This window comes from Aquarana catesbeiana, linkage group LG01, assembly GCF_042186555.1.
Source record: "Aquarana catesbeiana isolate 2022-GZ linkage group LG01, ASM4218655v1, whole genome shotgun sequence".
Lineage (NCBI taxonomy): Eukaryota > Metazoa > Chordata > Amphibia > Anura > Ranidae > Aquarana > Aquarana catesbeiana.
This window is the reverse complement of record NC_133324.1, coordinates 291,277,500-291,295,909: the sequence shown is the minus strand read 5'-3', so window position 1 is coordinate 291,295,909 and position 18,410 is coordinate 291,277,500. Positions and strand designations below refer to the sequence as shown.

General features: G+C 43.2%; 1 protein-coding gene across 3 annotated transcripts in view; it reads left to right on the top strand.

Moving 5' to 3' along the window:
• TMEM233 (transmembrane protein 233) overlaps positions 1-18,410 on the top strand; it is a 93,139-nt gene that overhangs the window by 51,103 nt on the left and 23,626 nt on the right. For all 3 annotated transcript variants that reach the window (XR_012241736.1, XM_073616352.1, XM_073616224.1), the window contains exon 2: positions 10,608-10,742. Coding sequence is in view for 2 of the 3 variants with exons in the window: in XM_073616352.1 (XP_073472453.1) it covers positions 10,608-10,742 (135 nt within the window). In the remaining variant the exon portion in view is untranslated. The remainder of the gene's footprint in view (positions 1-10,607; positions 10,743-18,410) is intronic.

The window sequence follows — 18,410 nt, the reverse complement described above, 5'->3', positions numbered from 1 at the left end:
CAAATGTCAAGTGTCTGTGTTATCTACACCTACCAAGCAGATTCAGAAAGTCAACTTTCTGCATACTTACTTTATTTACCTAGATATTTATAGCTTCATTATATTGTGCAGTGCCACTATCTATCTCTATTTTCTAGAATATTGTAAATTTCTATTCAGTAGGTGTTTTTTAACGTGGTTTCTCAGAGCTTGTAACATAGCTCAACATAGGTGCCATATTTTATCCTTGTAGTTTATTATGCATTCACACTCTAATGACACCCCTTCAACTTTTTTTTTTTTTTTTTAATACTCACCTGTTTTTAAACAACTTACAGCATATACTGTAAGTACATTCGTTTGTTTCCCAAGCTCCATCCTTAGCACAAGTGACAGTACAGCAGTAATCTCATTTCCAGCTGGACCCCTCTAATTGAAATTAGTTTGATGACTCATTGGTATTGATTTAGGTTAGGTTCACACTTATGCGGGTTCCCTGCGGCTGTGTTTACGCGGGCACAGCAGCTCATTCATTCGTCAGGAAATGCAGGGAAAAGGTCCCTGAACCATTTCTACAACCGCAATCATATGGTGCTACATGTTTTCACACATGGGAAAATGAGCTGTGATTTCCAAAAATTATAGGCACCCCCGTGTGTCTACTAATCAGCAGTGTGTTTTTTCTCTTCAGCAGCAGAACAGACAGAAGTAAAACTGCTTTGCTTTAGTAAAGTAGGATAAGGCTGAAGCCCTGTAATATTTTTGTTGTTTTCTGTGCCCCTGTTGAATATTTTATCTTCTCATATCTGAAGAAAAAATTTACATTCACTTTAACTACTTGCTTACTGGGCACTTAAACCCCCTTCCTGCCCAGATCAATTTTCAGCTTTCAGCACTCTCACACTTTAAATGACAGTTGCGCGGTCATTCAATGCTGTACCCAAATTACATTTTTTTAATAATTTTTTTTCCACACAAATAGATCTTTCTTTTATGAGTATTTAATCACTTTTTGTTTTTTGTAAAAAAAAAAAAAAAGACCAAAAATTTTGAAAAAAAAAACCAGTTTCATAAGTTTTTATAAAATTTTGAAAACAGGTAATTTTTCTCCTTCACTGATGTGCGCTGATGAGGCTGAACTGATGGGCACTGATGGTTGGCACTAATGGGCGGCACTGAAGGGCACTGATAGGTGGCACTGATGGGCACTGGTAGGTGACACTGATCGGTGGCACTGATGATGAGGCACTGATGGGCATTGATTGGCAGCACTGGTGGGCATTGGTAGGTGGCACTGTTGGGCAAAGGTAGGTGGCACGGTGGGCACTGGTAGGTGGCACTGGTGGGTACTGATAGGTGGCACTGGCAAGTGGCACTGGTGGGCACAGATGAGGAAGCCTTGGCTCTCTGTGTGAGGGGCCCATGTCTGTCTGACAAAATTACCGATCTGTTTACATCACGTGATCAGCTGTCATTGGCTGACAGCTGATCACGTGGTAAGGGGCTGGGATCGGCCCCTTACTCCGATCTGTGATCAGCTGAGTCTCATAGATTCGGTGAACACAGAGCGCGCAGGCAGCTCATGCACGGGGGACGTCATATGACGCCGTCCCGGCAATTAAGGCCCGCGCTGTAGCCGTGATTCGGCTATAGCGCGGGCGGTAGGTGGTTGAAAAGGTGAAGCCCTATTAACTTTGTATACTCACTTAAGTGCAAGGGAAAGTTCAAAACTGTTTTTTTGCTTGCACCTGATTGGATGATTTAAAGAGGAAGTAAACCCTGATGGGTTTTACTTCCTTCCTTTACCCCTGCAAAGTAAAAGCATAACGTGACACTTACCTGCAAATGAAGCCCGCACTGTCCCCGCTGGAGGCCGCATCCATGTTTGCCCATCTTCCTTCAGGGGCCGCAGAGCCATGTGACGTCATTCCCGTGCATGCGTGCAAGAGTCGCCAGTAACGGGACTCATTTGTGAAGAAACAGCACGGAGGGTCCGGTTCTTCAAGGCGCATTCGTCGATGACATCATCAGCGCATAACACAGTAAATATCTCCTAAACGGAGCACGTTTAGGAGATATTTACAGTACCTTTAGGTAAGCTTAATTCTAGGCTTGTTAAAATAAAAGTGCAGTGCAAAAAGTGCAATTCATGTGAATCACACAACACATGCGATGTGCATACACCCAAATATGGTATAATAAAGTGCAATTGTGCCATAATTGATACAGTTTGAAACTGAATAAACCATAACATATGTGCAATGTAATACCACAAGTGCAAACATGGTAAAATAAAGTGAAATTGTGCAATAATTGATACAGTTTGAAATTAAATCAGCCTCAGCAGATACACACTAGGAACTTCACAGCTGATCAGGGTATGGTGTTTTAGAAAAGCCTCAGAGCCGGAGTAAATAGACAAAGGACTCCACATAGTATAATATTTTCTCTTCTTTGCAATTTATTAGCAGCAGTACACATATACAGGATAGCAAAAATTCAAGCTGAGCGCATGTCTCAATCCAAACACTTCCTTTAAACTTCCTTTAAAATCCAGGCAGGTTCCGCAGTGGGTGCAGGGCTCCTGACCCTCTGTCTGGACAGTGCTGATCACATGCACTCTCCCAAGAAAAAAAAAAACTATAGCAATACACACCAAACTGAGCATGTGCAGCCTGACTCCAAAGGCTCTGCCTTATCCAGACTTGTCCAGGGGGACAGTGCAAGGAAGGGAGGATCTTTCATGTGCAAGCAAAAATGCTGTTTTTTCTATTTTCCTTACACATGATTGAATATTCTTAGCAAAGTGAAGCCTTACCTCATTTACTAAACTCTGGAGCAATTGCACCAGACAGTACTTGTAAACCAAAATTAACTGAAGATAGGGCAGCTGGTTCAACACAGTAAAAGGACATAAACGTCTTCATAGAAGACCAGGAAGCCGCCCTGCAAATTACTTTGAGAGCTACATGAAGCAAAGCTGCCCAAGACGTAGACCCACTCCTGGTCATGTGAGCAGACACTACCTTCAAAGGAGTCAAGCCCTTGGCTCTGTGAGCCTGTTGGATGACCTAGGCAATCTGTGTTTGATGTGATGTAAGTAAAAACAGCACAAGCCATTACTGCACAGAAGCCATGTTCATTGAATAATAACCAGCAGGAACAGGAAATACCACACAGGAAGCAAGTACAACAGAGATGCACCATAGAGTTGCATTTAATAGGAACATAACATCCATGACAATCCGTGCCACAATCGTCCTAGATGAGCTACGTTCCTCTCTCCTTTCTGGTAAAAGAATGAACAGGTGTTCTGTTGCCTGAAGGAAACTGTAGCTTGTAGATATGACTTTACAATATCTGAAGGATTCCTAAAATTGAAGGAAGGTACCGCTGGAAGTCATATCAGGATTCCCTGTTTACTAGACATGCGCTTTAACCAACTAAGGCACAGCGCGCTTACTCCCATGAAAGTTAGAACTCTAAGGTTGGCTGAACAATTTCTTGGCTCCCACGAAGACTGATGCACCCTTGGGAATAGAGTCAAGCATAGGTAACAGCACCGCTCGACTGGAAAGAATGTAAGAAAGTTCTCCATGACCAGTTAACCAATCTCTAAGGCCGCGTACACACGAGCGGAATTTCCGACAGAAAGAGTCCGATGGGAGCTTTTCATCGTATATTCCGTCCGTGTTTATGCCCCATCTGAATTTGGAAGAGCAGACTCTGGAAGAGCAGCCGAGGACCTCCAATCTCGAGAACCAAACCGTCAGACGCAACCATGCTAGACATGGATGTAGAATTTTACTCAGTGACAGAAGGCCTGGCCTGAGGAGAAGTTCAACTGGGTTCCAGAAGCTGAACTGTGCTAGCAAGGGGAACTATTACCTAATTGGCCGATAAGGCATCACTGCCACTAACACCACAACCTCTGTTCAGAGTCTTCGTAGAAAACCCGAGGTTGACCAGGACTGGAAGAAATGCACAGGTCCTACTGCATTTCCAATGATCCATCAGGGCATCTGCACCTGAAATCCTCCAAATGTAGAGACCATTCGTTGTGGTTGGCACCAGAACTTCAGAACACCGCAAATGTTCAGGCCCAAATAACGAACCCCATTAAAGTCAATGGGACCCGAATGTCAAAAATTAAAAGTGCCCATTTTGAAGGCTCATATGCAAGTAATTGGGCATACAATGGTTATAGGGGTCTGGGTCCTGCCCTGGGGGACATGTATCAATAAAAAAAAAGTTTGTGAAAAACGTAATTTTTAAATGAGTGATTTTTTGATTTTTAAAGGGAAAGCCTAAAAATGAAAAATTCCTTCCAATATAGTGGCTGGGGGGTCTCCATAGTCTCCTTGTAACGTGGCAGATCTGTACCATGTCTAGAATCTGCTGCAGCAATAATTGCATTTATAAAGCCAAAAATATGACATTTTCCCTGCAAGCTGCCTTTATTTTGCTCAGCAACAGCTGGGGAGCCAGTGTGTATGATGAGGCCACAATGTAGTGCACTGGGAACAAGATTAGAGATTTTTTGGATACATTCTGGTGTCACTTTGACTTTGTATAGAAGTAACGGGTGCGTAAAAATTGGTCTTTGGGTGTCGGTGGCGCCTTCCCCCTGTAACCCTATAGAGGTCATCTTGATGAAAGCAAGAATTGGCCTTGCTGTAAAAAATTGCAATGATATACACCTGTGAAACAGGTGCAGAAAAATTACTCTTTGGGTGTCAAGGGGTGCCTTCCCACCGTAACCCTATAGGAGGTGCTCTTGATGAAGGCAAAAAAATTGCAATGATATGCATATGGTTGGTGTTTTTGCCACGTTTGATGTGCCTGTGATACAGTTTGTAGATGGCAACAGTGCATTCTGCTGCAGATGTGCTGAAAAAGGCCCAGACAGCTGAGCTTTGGGGAGTGGGCCGGGAGATTACAGCTGCAGAATGTGATGGAATAGGGTGGCTGCTCTCTACTCTTTTTTGATGTCGGCCGCTTTCAGTTTCCTCCGCTGCTCTATCTGGCACCCAAGTATCATCCATCATCATCTCCTCTACCAGTGTTCCTCTCTCTAGGCTCATTTTCCTATCATCCTTGACCTCAGAACCAACATCTGAATCCAGTAATGGCTGGGCATCATCAAGGAGCAATTTGTTAAAGGCTGTGGTCAAATAACTCAGCTGACTCCACAATGGCTGATATTGGGGCTATGGCAGGAATAGATGTGGACAAGGAGGCAGGTTTATCCACTCTGGCAACGGCAGGGGACTGTACACTTGTCTCTGCTTGCTTGATAGAAGATGAGGAAGGTTTAGTAAGCCAGTCCACCACCTCCTCTGCATGCTGTGGCTGGAAAGCATGGGCAAACTCACTAAAAAGAGAAAATGATGCCCTGCCTAAGGACTGACCACTACGTCAACCTTTGCCTGTGGACACATTTGTTGCTGGCCCCCTTCAATGCCATGGGAACATCTGCCTCTCCTTGTTGTCCTCCCAGACATTATTGGGAGGGAGGGGGCGGTGCTTATAAGCAAATGTAAAGAAGAAGTTGAAATCTGTACGTGGATGCGCTTTAATCAATGTAAAGAGGTGTTTGGTGCACTTTAATCTGAGTACTCACACTACACAGACACACTCCAAGGATACACTATCATATACTGCAATATAATGCACCAAACGTACAGTGACGCACAGAACTATATGGCGTTAAACTGGCAGTAACGCACACAGAAGTTAATGGCATTAAACTGGCAGTAACACACAAAACTATATGCCGTTAAACTGGCAGCAACGCACACAGAACTATATGGCGTTAAACTGGCAGTAACGCACACATAACTATATGGCGTTAAACTGGCTGTAACGCAATCAAATAGACAGTGTTCAACCGTCACTTCACTGACGCTATCCAAACTGTCCCTACTCAACCTATACACTAATGTAAAGATTACGGACACGGTCTCACTACACTACAGTGAAACTATCTGAGCTGTCCCTACTCTAACTGCACACTATGCAAAGCTGAATGATGGTCCTCCTCACTACACGCACACTATCCCTAGACTGACACTAAACTAATATTCTACACTGACAATTGGAGCAAAATAGCACAGTATAGCACACTAACTAACTAATAGCACTGAACTGAGCCCTGTTCTATCTCTTTTCATGCCGAAATCACACAGATAGTCTGTGTTATGGTAGACACGGTTGCCTGTCTCTGATTGGCCGAGTAGCGGCCATGAGACAAGAGTCACACAGCTGACTACTATTAGATGTATTATTATGGCTATATGTACAGCGTGGTTTCAGATATCCAGCTATATGCCCCTGTAGATGGACAATCGTCCGAAACATGTCGGGTTGCTGACTGCTGTTACTCTGTTACCACGCTAATTTCCAATCCTATTTTTATTCAACTTGTGATCACTTGTTCAACTTTTTTATCTGATGCTTGTGAAATGTCTGCTGTACCGCTGATGATTTCAAATAAACCTGCTTTTATCGGTTCATGCACCATGTGGAGATTCCCTTTTTTTTCCCTATGTGGATGACATTGTGACGTGGTGAGAACTACATCCTTTCGGCCACCAGCGTATTGGGAGAGGTGAATCCATCCATCCATCCATCCATCCATCCGATGACCTACAGTCTACCTTGTCTCTGAAGTCGCTGTGTATGCAATTTCCGGTACTGTCCATTGGCACGCCTCACCAAGTTTCCAGTGAACACTCATAGGATCATCTGGATCCACAAGCCCTTATGACACCCCGCCGTACGATGAGAGTGTCCATCCCTTCTCGTAAGCGCATTCACCTTACTATTTCTATATGAAATCTGTATGCAGGAAGATTGCCCACCAGATGTAACAATCACTACGGGATCTCATCAGTGCCACAGTTTGCACAGCGTTATCGCTAGAGTTTTTTATGTATGGACTTTATTCCTTTATATACCACTATACACTGCTGTGATGTAGGATGATATATATTATTCTAATTAGATGATTCATGTGTGTGGACACTGCACTTATAATTTGTTGTTTATTTTTCACTTATATTTTTTGAATCACCATCACATTTTCTCGGATGAACATCCTTATTATCTATGAAAGGTGATATGTTTGATTATATGTTTGTATAATCACTGAAAACGCATGTTTGATTATACGTTTGTTTAACCACAGAAAAACGCATGGTTAATGACACTTAGCGCTGCATTTATTTATTTATCACATTTTGTATACGGTTATCATACTGGTGATGCTGGCTGCTGATTTACACTTTTAAGAGAAAAAATTTTTAGTAGCGCAACAATACTTTTCTCTCTTTAATGATCCAAGATTATATTGAACTGAGGCCCACAAGAGACTGAGTGGGCTCCAGGTGTCTCCCTGTCAGATTCAGCAGCTAGACGAATTTGGGGAGCATAGAGAAGACCTGAGCTCTGGGCTCCAGCAGCTGCCCTCTGTCTTGGGACAGTAGGACAAGGACATCCACGTAACTAGGCAGGCGTATGCTCCTTGTTTTGATAAAGACTATACCACAACCAATAAGACCCTGAAAACACACAGGGTTATGTTGGAAGCCCGAAAGGCTGGAGCTGGAGATGGTCTTGACCTACAGTGAACCAAAGGAACTTGCAAAAGTCTTCTACAATGGGCACATGAAGGTAAGCATCTTAAGTCTATTGGAAACAAGCCAGTCACCTGGATGGACCCCCTATGAATCAGGGACGATGTTTCCACCTCGAACTTCTCCTTTGCTGAAAATTGACTCAGGTGTGCAAGGTCTAAAACCGGCCTCCGCAAGCTGTTCCTCTTCATGACCATAAGAGGGGCAAGCATCTGCGCTAAAATTTCTTGCATTCAGAGACTGACACAGCAGCACTTTGCAACACCAGCAACTTACATAAAGCATGAGTATATGCTTTCTTTACCTCAGCGTGAGGCAAAAACCACGGAAATTAATCAAAGAAGATGGAGGACTTCTGATGGACCATGCATGTCCCGAAAGTACCACTTTGACGTCCCAATAGTCTGAAGCCCAACTCAGTAGCTTCTTGGAGTTCAAGCTTTTAACATACTTCTGAGGGGATATCAGGTCCCCTCACCAGCTCTTCCTAAAATCCCAACCTGGACTGTAAAAATGTGCGACCCACGCACGCTCTGAACTTTGTTCTCTAGACTGTCTTCTTCTGGCCTAGCCAGTGCTGGTCTTGAGGTAAGACCTCCAACTTGCCAACTGTGGCCTGGGTTATGGTGCTATGCAGCTTGCCAAAGGAAGAAGCTCCCTAAAAGGGAATGCTACACTATGCCTATTAGAGATGGGAACAGCAAGCCCAGGCCCAGCCATAGTACTCACATTGCTGTAACTGACGAGAGCATAACCCGTGCCACTATGCGGCTAATGTCATTTGAAGCCTTATCATGGAAACCGACACCAGCTCTGGCTCCTGAACTACAGAGTTTCCGAAAACGCTCCTGAATACTGCGTCCACATTCTCCATCCACATTTCCATCTTTTCGATATGGCCATAAGAGCCCAGGCGGACTTTCGGCTATTCACTGCATCTTCCAAGGAAGAGCGACATGCTTGCTTGCCTCATCAAGGCCTCAGCCATTTAGAGAGTCAGCCTTTAGATGCTTCACATCCTTATCTCTGAATGGATAGAGCCTGGCCATCTTGCTCAGAAGGGAGGGATGCCTCGCGACCTTGCTCCACTTATCCAAAATGATGTCCCCTAGTTCTGTTAAGAATGAGAATTTAGAACACTCTCTCTACAGCTATGTCTTCAAGTCATGCGATTCAGAGTGCAGCCCCGATCTTTACAGTCTCTGGATCAAAGTTGTATCAAAAGTTTCATCAAATAGCCCAGGAACCCCTCAAAAGTTGCTGCAACTCTAAGTAGCATAGATTGGAACGGGTGCCATTGAACTCAATGGGCTGTGACCCGCCATGCGACTCATGCATCCAAAGTCACATGACAAATTGCACTAGTGGAAACGGAGCCGAAAGGTGCTTACAGAAGTTCCTCTTGCTTTGCAGGAGACTACCTTGGTTGGGACAGTTCCAGTTCTTCCTGGTCATCCTAGTGGGAGAACACACCGCAATTTCTGTTGGACATTGTGTGTGGCTTGTATCCCACTCTTTAAGAGATTCTTGCACCACGCGCCTCACTAGGGATTCCATTTGCTGGAAAACACCAACGCCTGGGCTTAGTATGGCTCACACAGATTACCCACCCTCTCATACCTGCTACACCAGGGCTGGCCACACAGGGAGGGCAGTGATACATCCACAGTGTGAAACTGCATAGAAAGACCGACAACCTGCACAGGTGATCAAATCATAGCAGAATCACACAGAGACAGCATACAAGGGTGTTACTGCAGAGCATACCCTGTGATGATTGCACACACAGCACTTTGGGAAACTGCTGCAAGCTGCCTACTGAGGAATCCCTACATCAACAGTACTGACCGCCAATTGAATTTCTCCACTGCAATGATGCCACCACCGCCCACAGGGCACATGCGCTGGGCCCCTGGACAGGAGCAACCCAGGGACTCCCGGCCAGAAGACAAAGCAGCGGCTTGGAACTTAAATGCGTTCCAGCTGCCATAGACTGGAAGACACTAGAGCCAAAGAACAAACCGACAAACACACAAACTGCTGCCATGGAATATGAAATATAAAAGTATACATCACCGCACACGGCAACTTCAATCCTGCTTCCACGATCAGACTGGGCCAGGTAGGTTGATCACACCGGGCTTGGGGCAGATAGGGCCACCCGCTAATAGCTGGGCTATCTGGCCATTGCGCCACTTGCCTGCCAATGGCCAGGCTTTAATTCTTCCAGCGCCTCCCTTATTTGCTCACTCCATACCCTGCTAACAGCCAAGGCTTATTGGAGTATCTTCCGTTTAGCTCGCTCCATACTCTGCTAATAGGGCTTATCGGAGAATAGCGACCTGTCTTCCCAGCGATCGCCGCCGGTCTTGATCACGTAGAGAGATAAAACCTCAGGTAGACGAATAACCAAACCGGTCCTTAAGAGGAGGACAAAAAGGAACACGGCCGCTGGCTTGAAACAAAGATTTATGGGAGAGGGATCCTTTAGGGGAGGAGTGGAGGTGGGGTTAACCCACACGTATGCTGCCATGGAGTCTCAGGAAAAGGTATTTAGCAGTTTATATTTACTAAAATAATTGCATTTCCATGTTCGGTGTACTGTGGGAGACTAGATATAGTGGATGCAGGGTCCTGGGTTTAGTAACACTTTAAGGAATTCTAGGAAGTAAATGTGTGGTATTCTTCACAAAGTAAGTTACAAACTTCAAGGTAATTTAGAATTTTAGGCGTAGACTAAAAAGAAGTGAAATACAATGTGGAAATTATTATATGATTTTTGATCTTGATCATAGATATACTTTATATTGTTTGAAAGTAGTGCTATCTTTAAATACAGTTATGCAATTAATTGAATGCTTATGTGCAACTGAAATATGCTTTCTATTTTCTTTTCTGTACTAACATGATAAAATGATAACCTAGTTATTAAGAAAGAAAGCACATTCTGATATAAAAAGATAAATTAATTTTGTACTTTTACTACTGCAGGCCTTAAACAGCTATAATGATGGAGATATCGATGGATCGAAGAGGTTGGGACGTAATGCCTTGTATGTAGCGATTGCGTCAATACTTATTGGTCTAGCGGTTATTACTACGTACTGTGTTGTCCATTTTTCAACGGTATGCATTCTTTTTATTGTTACTGTGTATCAAATTACATTCAAATTCGTCTTTCTATTACTTGACGGTGTGAGGATCAAATTAATAAATTTGCTGACTCTGGCTAGGTGAGGACAGTCATGTGTTTCAGAAAATGCTGCCTACTAAGGCTCGATGCACATCTATGCATGTTGCTTTTGAGCGTTTCTGCAGTGTTTTTTGCGGTGCTTGCCGCGTTTTTGGACACGTGTTTTTACCTCGATTTGCATTTTTTTTTACACTGTATATAGCTGGTTGCTAAGGAGGCGGCCGGGAAGCTGGCCGCCGTGTCCTTAATAACCGATGAGTAATCAGTTGTCAGCGGGCGTCCAGCGAAATGTAAATAAAAAAGAATTGCTGGCTAAAAAAAAAAATCGAGAGAAAAAACAGCGTCGGGTCCCCCCCAGGTCCATACCAGGCCCTTTGGTCTAGTATGGATTCGGAGGGGACCCCCATGCCAAAATTTTAAAAAAATGGCGTGGGGGTCCCCCCAAAATCCATACCAGACCCTTATCCGCGCATGCAGCCCGGCAAGTCAGGAAAGGGAGGGGACGAGCGAGCGCGCCCCCCCTCCTGAACCATACCAGGCCGCATGCCCTCAACATGGGGGGATGGGTGCTTTGGGGCAGGGGGGCTCTTCTCAACAACCCTTGCCTGGTGGTTGTTGGGGTCTGTGGGTGGGGGGATTATCAGAATCTGGAAGCCCCCTTTAACAAGAGGGCCCCCAGATCCCAGCCCCCCCCTATGTGAATGAGTATGGGGTACATTGTACCCCTACCCATTCACTAAAAAAAGTAGTGTAGTGTTAAAAAATACAGTAGACAGTTTTAGACAAGTTTTTACTAAAAATCTTCTTCTTCTTCTCCGCTTCTCCCTCCGGTCTTCCTCCATCTTCTCCCACATCTTCATGCTTTGGTCTTCTCCTCTCCCTGCTTCTTCTTCCACTCTTCTTCTGTCTGGTGTTCTTCTTCCTTTGCTGCCGCTCCTTTGCAGACAACCCGTCTCCGATTCTGCATCCCGCTGATCTGTCGGCGCCGATGTCCTGCATTTCTTAAATAATGATGGGGGTGTGGCAATCAGATCATCCGGAGGCCATGCCCCTTTGTGACGTCACGGACCCATCATGCCCCGGGTGGTGACGTCACAAGGGGGCGTGGCCTCTGGGTGAAGTAACCCAATTGCCACGCTCCATCGTTATTTAAGAAACGCAGGACATCGGCGCCGACAGATCAGCAGGACGCAGCATCAGAGAAGGGTCTGCGGCGGCAGAGGAAAAAGAACAACGGACAAAGAAGACAGAAGAAGAGCGGAAGAAGAAGCAGGGGGGAAGGAGAAGACCAGAGGATGAAGATGCGGGAGAAGATGGAGGAAGAAACGGAGAAGAAGAAGAAGATTTTTAATAAAAGACTTGTCAAACTGTCTTCACTACTTTTTTTTTTTGTGAATGGGTAGGGGTACAATATACCCCATACTCATTCACATGGTGGGGGGGCTGGCATCTGGGGGGCTTCCAGATTCTGATAAACCCCCCACTATTTTTTTTTTCACTATTTTTTTTTTTTTTTTTAGGTTGAGCGGGAAGCCAGCTGACAGCTGATGACTCATCGATTGTTAAGGACACGGCGGCTGGTTTCCTGGCCCCTCCTTAGCAACCAGCTATATACAGTGTAAAAAAAAATAATAATAAAAACCGCAAAACGCGGCAAAATTGAAGTAAAAACGCAGTACTTGTGTTTTGGATGCGGGTCCATTGAATTCTATTGCATGCAAAATGCTGCATTTTGCGGGAAAAAAGTCCCCCACCCTTTCCAAAAATGCAGAGGCACAAAAATGCATTGATGTGAACATGTTCCATAGGAACCCATGTTAAAAAATGTCCCTGCATTTCTGCAAAATACAAAATGCATCAAAAAACGCATTAGTGTGAATCGAGCCTAAAACCACAAAGACTAAAAGATAGAATAACTTGCATGAAGAGATAGTGGTAACAATTACAAATATGTGCTTAGGTGCAGGATGTTCTCTCCGTTATAAGCCCTTCATTCTAAAGACTGTTGACTGATTGTGACTTTCAAATTACATTACAATTTGACCCTATATGATCACTGTACATTCGACTTTAGATTTACCAAAACTATGTAATATGATCACCTACTTAAAGTGGTTGTAAACTCTGTTACACCACTTGTACCTACAGGCAAGCCTATAATAAGGCTTACCTGAAGGATATGTGAATATATCCTAAATTTGCACAGTTTAGGAGATATTCAGAGTGCATGCAGCCGATGACATCATCAGCGCATGCAGCTCTGAAGGTCCAGCTTACAGTGCCGGACCTTCAGAGCCCATGCACGGGAATGACGTCATTGCACCCTGGCCACTCATGTAGCTGGAGGCCATGAACCTGGAAGGAAGTCTCTGCGCTGACATCGCGGCGCTGGAGGGCTTCGTTCTAAGGTAAGTTTCGATGCATACTAGCACATTATGAAATTGCCTTGCAGGATTTTTTTTTTTTTTTTTACCCACCATCGGTTTACACCCGCTTTAAACCACCCAATCAATCAGTCATTACCTTTCATTACATTGCTGGTAAATCTAAAGAAGATCATACAATCTGATTGTAACATGTGTGGTGCTATGTGTAAAAAGTCTGCATTCCAAAGAAATACCACTATTATGCCCACACACGGACGGATTTTCCGACGGAAAATGTTCGATAGGAGCTTGTTGTCGGAAATTCCAACCATGTATAGGCTCCATCAGACATTTTCCGACACACAAAATTTGAGATCTGGATCTCAAATTTTCCAACAACAAAATCCATTCTTGTAAATTCCGATCGTGTGTACACAGTTCCGACGCACAAAGTTCATGCTCAGAATCAAGCAGAAGAGCCGCACTGGCTATTGAACTTCATTTTTCTCGGCTTGTCGTACGCCACCGCGTTCTTGGCAATCGGAATTTCCAAAAAGATTTGTGTGACCGTGTGTATGCAAGACAAGTTTGAGCCAACATCCGTCGGAAAAAATCCATGGATTTTATTGTTGGAATGTCCGATCGTGTGTACGCGGCATTAGAGACAACACCAAACCTTTCATAAAACTGCTACATCAACAGCATGGCACATGGTATAATTGTATTGATATTACAAGTTTTAAGAATTTTAATGTGTTTTGTCTGTGCATGAGCACACATCAAATGAACAATCTAAGTACAAAAAATGACACAGCTCCTGCCCCATCCAGTCATACAGCTTAAAGTGATTGTAAAGTCTCGTTTTTTTTTTTCCTATAAAAATAACAAACGTTATACTTACCTGCTCTGTTGCAGTGGATTTGCACAGAGCAGCCTGGATCCTCCTCTTCTCGGGTCCCTCTTCTCCTCTTCTGGCCCCTCTATCATGTTCAGTGTCCCCACAGCAAGCAGCTATATGGGGGCACCCGAGTCACAGCTCCCTGTGTCCATTCAGACACAGAGCCCTGACCCGGGCTCCGTCCCCTCTCTCCCCTGATTGGCTAGCTGACTTTGACAGCAGCAGCCAATGGTGCCGTTGCTGTGTCTCAGCCAATCAGAAGGAAGAATCTCAGACCTTCTGCCTTTACAACTCTTTTAACCACTTCAATACCTGCATGTTGTCATATGACATCCGCAGGTGGGATCCCCCTTCCTGGGCAGGCATCATATGACATCCAGCAGCTTAGGGGGGCGTGCGCAACCGGAGGCGTGTGCGCCCGCCGCGTCACTCGGGAATCGATGCGCGTGCCTGGTGGCCGCAATGTCCGCCGGGCACCCGCAATTGCTGGTGACAGAACAGTACATCCTAAAAAGCCATTATCGGCGACTTAGAGGAAAAAAGAGCAGAATGGTGTGAAGAGAAAGTTTTGGAGCATTTGAGTGTCCCAAAACCCTGTACAAGTCCTGACTTCCCTGCTTACTTTCAACAGTTCCTGGATATTGAGGCCAACTGGAGCCTATGCCACTGTAATTATAGGAATAAAGTCATCATAAGGAAAGCTGGGCGCAGCACACAGGAATGGTCTGCCAACATTTGGGGCCCTAACAGGAAGATGGAACAGGTCCCTGACCCAAATTTTTACAGATGAGCTGTTGCGCTGTTCTTCCCTCATCTGATCTGTTGTGCACTCTACAATTTTATTTTTTTTTTTTCAGTTAGCTGATACTTTAGAAAAAATTGAGACTGGACTGTTGTCCAAACTAGGGGGGGCAACTTCTTCTCTGAGATGCATGTATTCAGATCATGCAAGTCCATTTATGCTGAACATTGCAGAAAGGGCCCTCTGCATTTCTCCAGTTTGCTAAAGCTTAAAAAAACAAACAACCCTAAACCTGAGGGTAAAATGTTTTCTTTTTTTTGCAACGTTGTAAAATTTGTTGTCTCTCAAGTATATTGCTCCTATTGGACTTTGGGCACACAGAGCCAATGTCCAGGATGTAAAGTTAAGTTTATTGTAAACATTCTTGCCCTTGCTCAGGAAGTAGTGCTGTTGTGCAGAAAACATGAACAGTATATGTAGATACTGTAGTTAACTTTTAGATTAGATATCCTTGAAGCTACATGTCACAAGATTACTCTTTTTAGCATTAAAATTGATTGCTCAAAAATGTCTCTCTCTTAACCCTTCCATCTTTATTCAGTGGAAAGAATCCATCAATTCCGTCTTGGAGAGGGAAAAACGTACATACCAGCACAGAAGGTCCTGTCAAAGTTTTGTCTATGACAAAATAGATAACAACACAATTAATGTCTGTAGCAACAAGATTTTCTTTCTAGGTGTCATGACCCTTGGTATTACTGATATGCTAAATGCCTATCATTCTAGGTGATCAATAATGGCTTTTACAGAATGTAAACTGCTTGCTATACAGTTCATTTTCTTTTACTATCTTTTTCTTTTTTTGTCTTTTATATAACCTATGTAAAAACTGAACTGTCTGTTAAAAATAATAGATATCTGATTAAAAAAAAAAAGCCATTACGAGAGCCATACATAAAAAGAAGCAATATTTCTCTTTAGTTTTATGCATAGGTTTATGTATAAGGTGTTTATTTAAAGTTTTCAACTAATACGGATCACAGTCAGTCCACTAAAAACTGATATTTAAAGTTCATCTAAACGTTTTCATGTATTAGTTCTAGATGGAGTATAGAAGTGCAAAGTGTGGAAGGGTTTTTATTGCCACCCGTGTCCCCATTAGGGAGATTCACCCTCTATATTTGTCCAGGGTAAATGCAGTCACCAGGATGGGAAATAAGGGATAATTACACATTTTGAGTTGTCAGAGAGTCTTCTAACCCAATTATGTATTTGCTACATTTATTTTTAATACATTAGTATAAATACACAAAATCTGTTTTTGGATCAGTTTTCAATAAAATAACCCAGAATTGTAGAGGGAAGACAGTACTGTGAGTTTTATATGAGTAGGTAGGTGATCAAGGTTTACTGCTTATCAGTAAAGAAGAAAGATGAGTATACTCACTTAGCTATGCAGCACAGCACTGACTTTGAGAAACATGAGAGTGGTTTAAGAGAATTGCAACTCTTTTTATAACTAAATTGATTAATTTATCTGTATGTCAGCTGTGCGTCAAGCTCTTCTATAAGAGTTAACAAACAAGTATATGTTCACCCATTAAAAAATCCCTCCAGTCCCACTCCTTATCCTTCTCAATACTGCTACTTGTCCCCTCCTTCACACAAGCCTACAATTACCTCACCTGACAGTTGTGGCCACTCGCCAGTACAAGTCTAGTCTTAAGCCTGCCATAGATGATTTTCTTTCCTGTATTCATGGGTTGCAGGAAAGAAAATCACTTGATTATCTTATCAACACAGCCAGTGTTGATGTGGGAATCCCTCCCATGGAGCTATTGTGTTCTCCCAGCAGGGGGGGGGGGGGGTGCGGTATCCCAGTGGTTATTGCTAGCAGCTGGCAATTATTGCATGTAAAAATCCGGCATGCTGGTTGTACTCGATCAGCCTGTCCATAGATGGTTCTAAGTCAGTCAGTCCCTGCTGAACCTTCCGAGATTCAAACCATCTATGACCAAATTTAAGCTGCCCATACTTGTGCACTAATTTCCTAAAACCTGAATACCCATACTAAAATAAGCGACGTCCCCTACAAGGGCTCATTCACCTCTACCGCATGAATAATTGATTGTTTTTGTTTCTAATAGATTTTTCTGTAACTATTCGGGTTGTCAGTAAAAATGTATTTTGTCGCTCAATTTTCCATGTTTTGTAAGTAAAAAATGTTACTGGGGATTGGCAACCCTGGTTCTATTATACGCTTCCTATTAGCATTCACTGTACCCTCTATCAATATTAAAAGAAGATGGTTGAATTCTAGTTAACATTTTTCACTATCAATATATTTACAGCTGTATATTTTAATGTAGCCTACAAGGTAACAAAGCTTTCTGACCTCCGGCCTACAAGTATAAAATAAAATTTTATATTACCAGTACTAAAACTATGTATAGTTAGTTGAAAAGTAAACAAGTGTTCCTGCTGAAATAGGAAATTAACAGTTTGTTCAAACTGTAGCTAAAGTATATGCGTTACTTTCTCCATTTACTAAGTTGTTGTATACTTAAAGTGGAACCACATTGCATCTGAGCACTACAAACCAAAAGCACTCTTTACTTCATTTTTAATATTCAAAGCAAATTTACCAATCCATCCATGTCCCCATGCTTTATTTTGCTGAGAAATCACTTTGAAAGCACACCCTAGTATTTCATGTAGCATTTACTTTCTGGAATCCATGTGCCTTTAGCTTAGGCACATAGGCAGGAGGATGTGCTTAGTTGAGAAAACCCCCTCCTTCCCTCCTGAAGACTCCTGGAGGCTTGGAAATAAGGGACAACATTTTTAAAAAGTTTAAAACAAGTAAATATGACATACTTTACTATCTACTTACTAATGCTAACAGCATAAGGATTAAATAGTCAGTGTTGATTCAGAGAGAGAAGATCCACTTTATTATGACATCACGACTGTCACTGTGTCCTGTAAAAAATATGGGACTCAAAATAGATGTTCCAGATACAGGCTCATTGGATTACACTGCATGCTTAAACAGGAACAGAGCCATAAATAAAATCATTCTATGACTGCAATAATACGTCAGAAACTGTGGTGAATATGAATAATATGTTGTAGTAAAGATCGTTAGGTCTTGTATTTTTTTGTGCTATAACTGTGATTATTTTACCAGACCAGGCATGTTTTGTAATGGGTATCAGATGCTTGATTGCATTTAAAGGAGACACAAAGGCATTTTCTGATTTGCTTTATACCTTGCAACTTGGCCAATGATTAAAACAGTGGTCCCAAAATTATCGTCTACAGGCCAGTTACGGCCTACTGGTTTCCATAGACCGGCCTCTGTAATGAGAAGGCCCAGGATGCAGGGCTTTTCAATTGCATTAACTGACATTCAGCATGCCAGGCACTGAAAAAGAGACCATTTCTGCACCCAGCAATGTAACAGGCTACAGGCATCCGGCGGTGTATTTTCCTTCCAGATGGTGGGTGTATAGTCCGAGCCAGGCCATCACATGAGAAGCACCATGGGATATAGAGCTGGACATGTAGGGGAGAGCCACTGAACATCAATGAA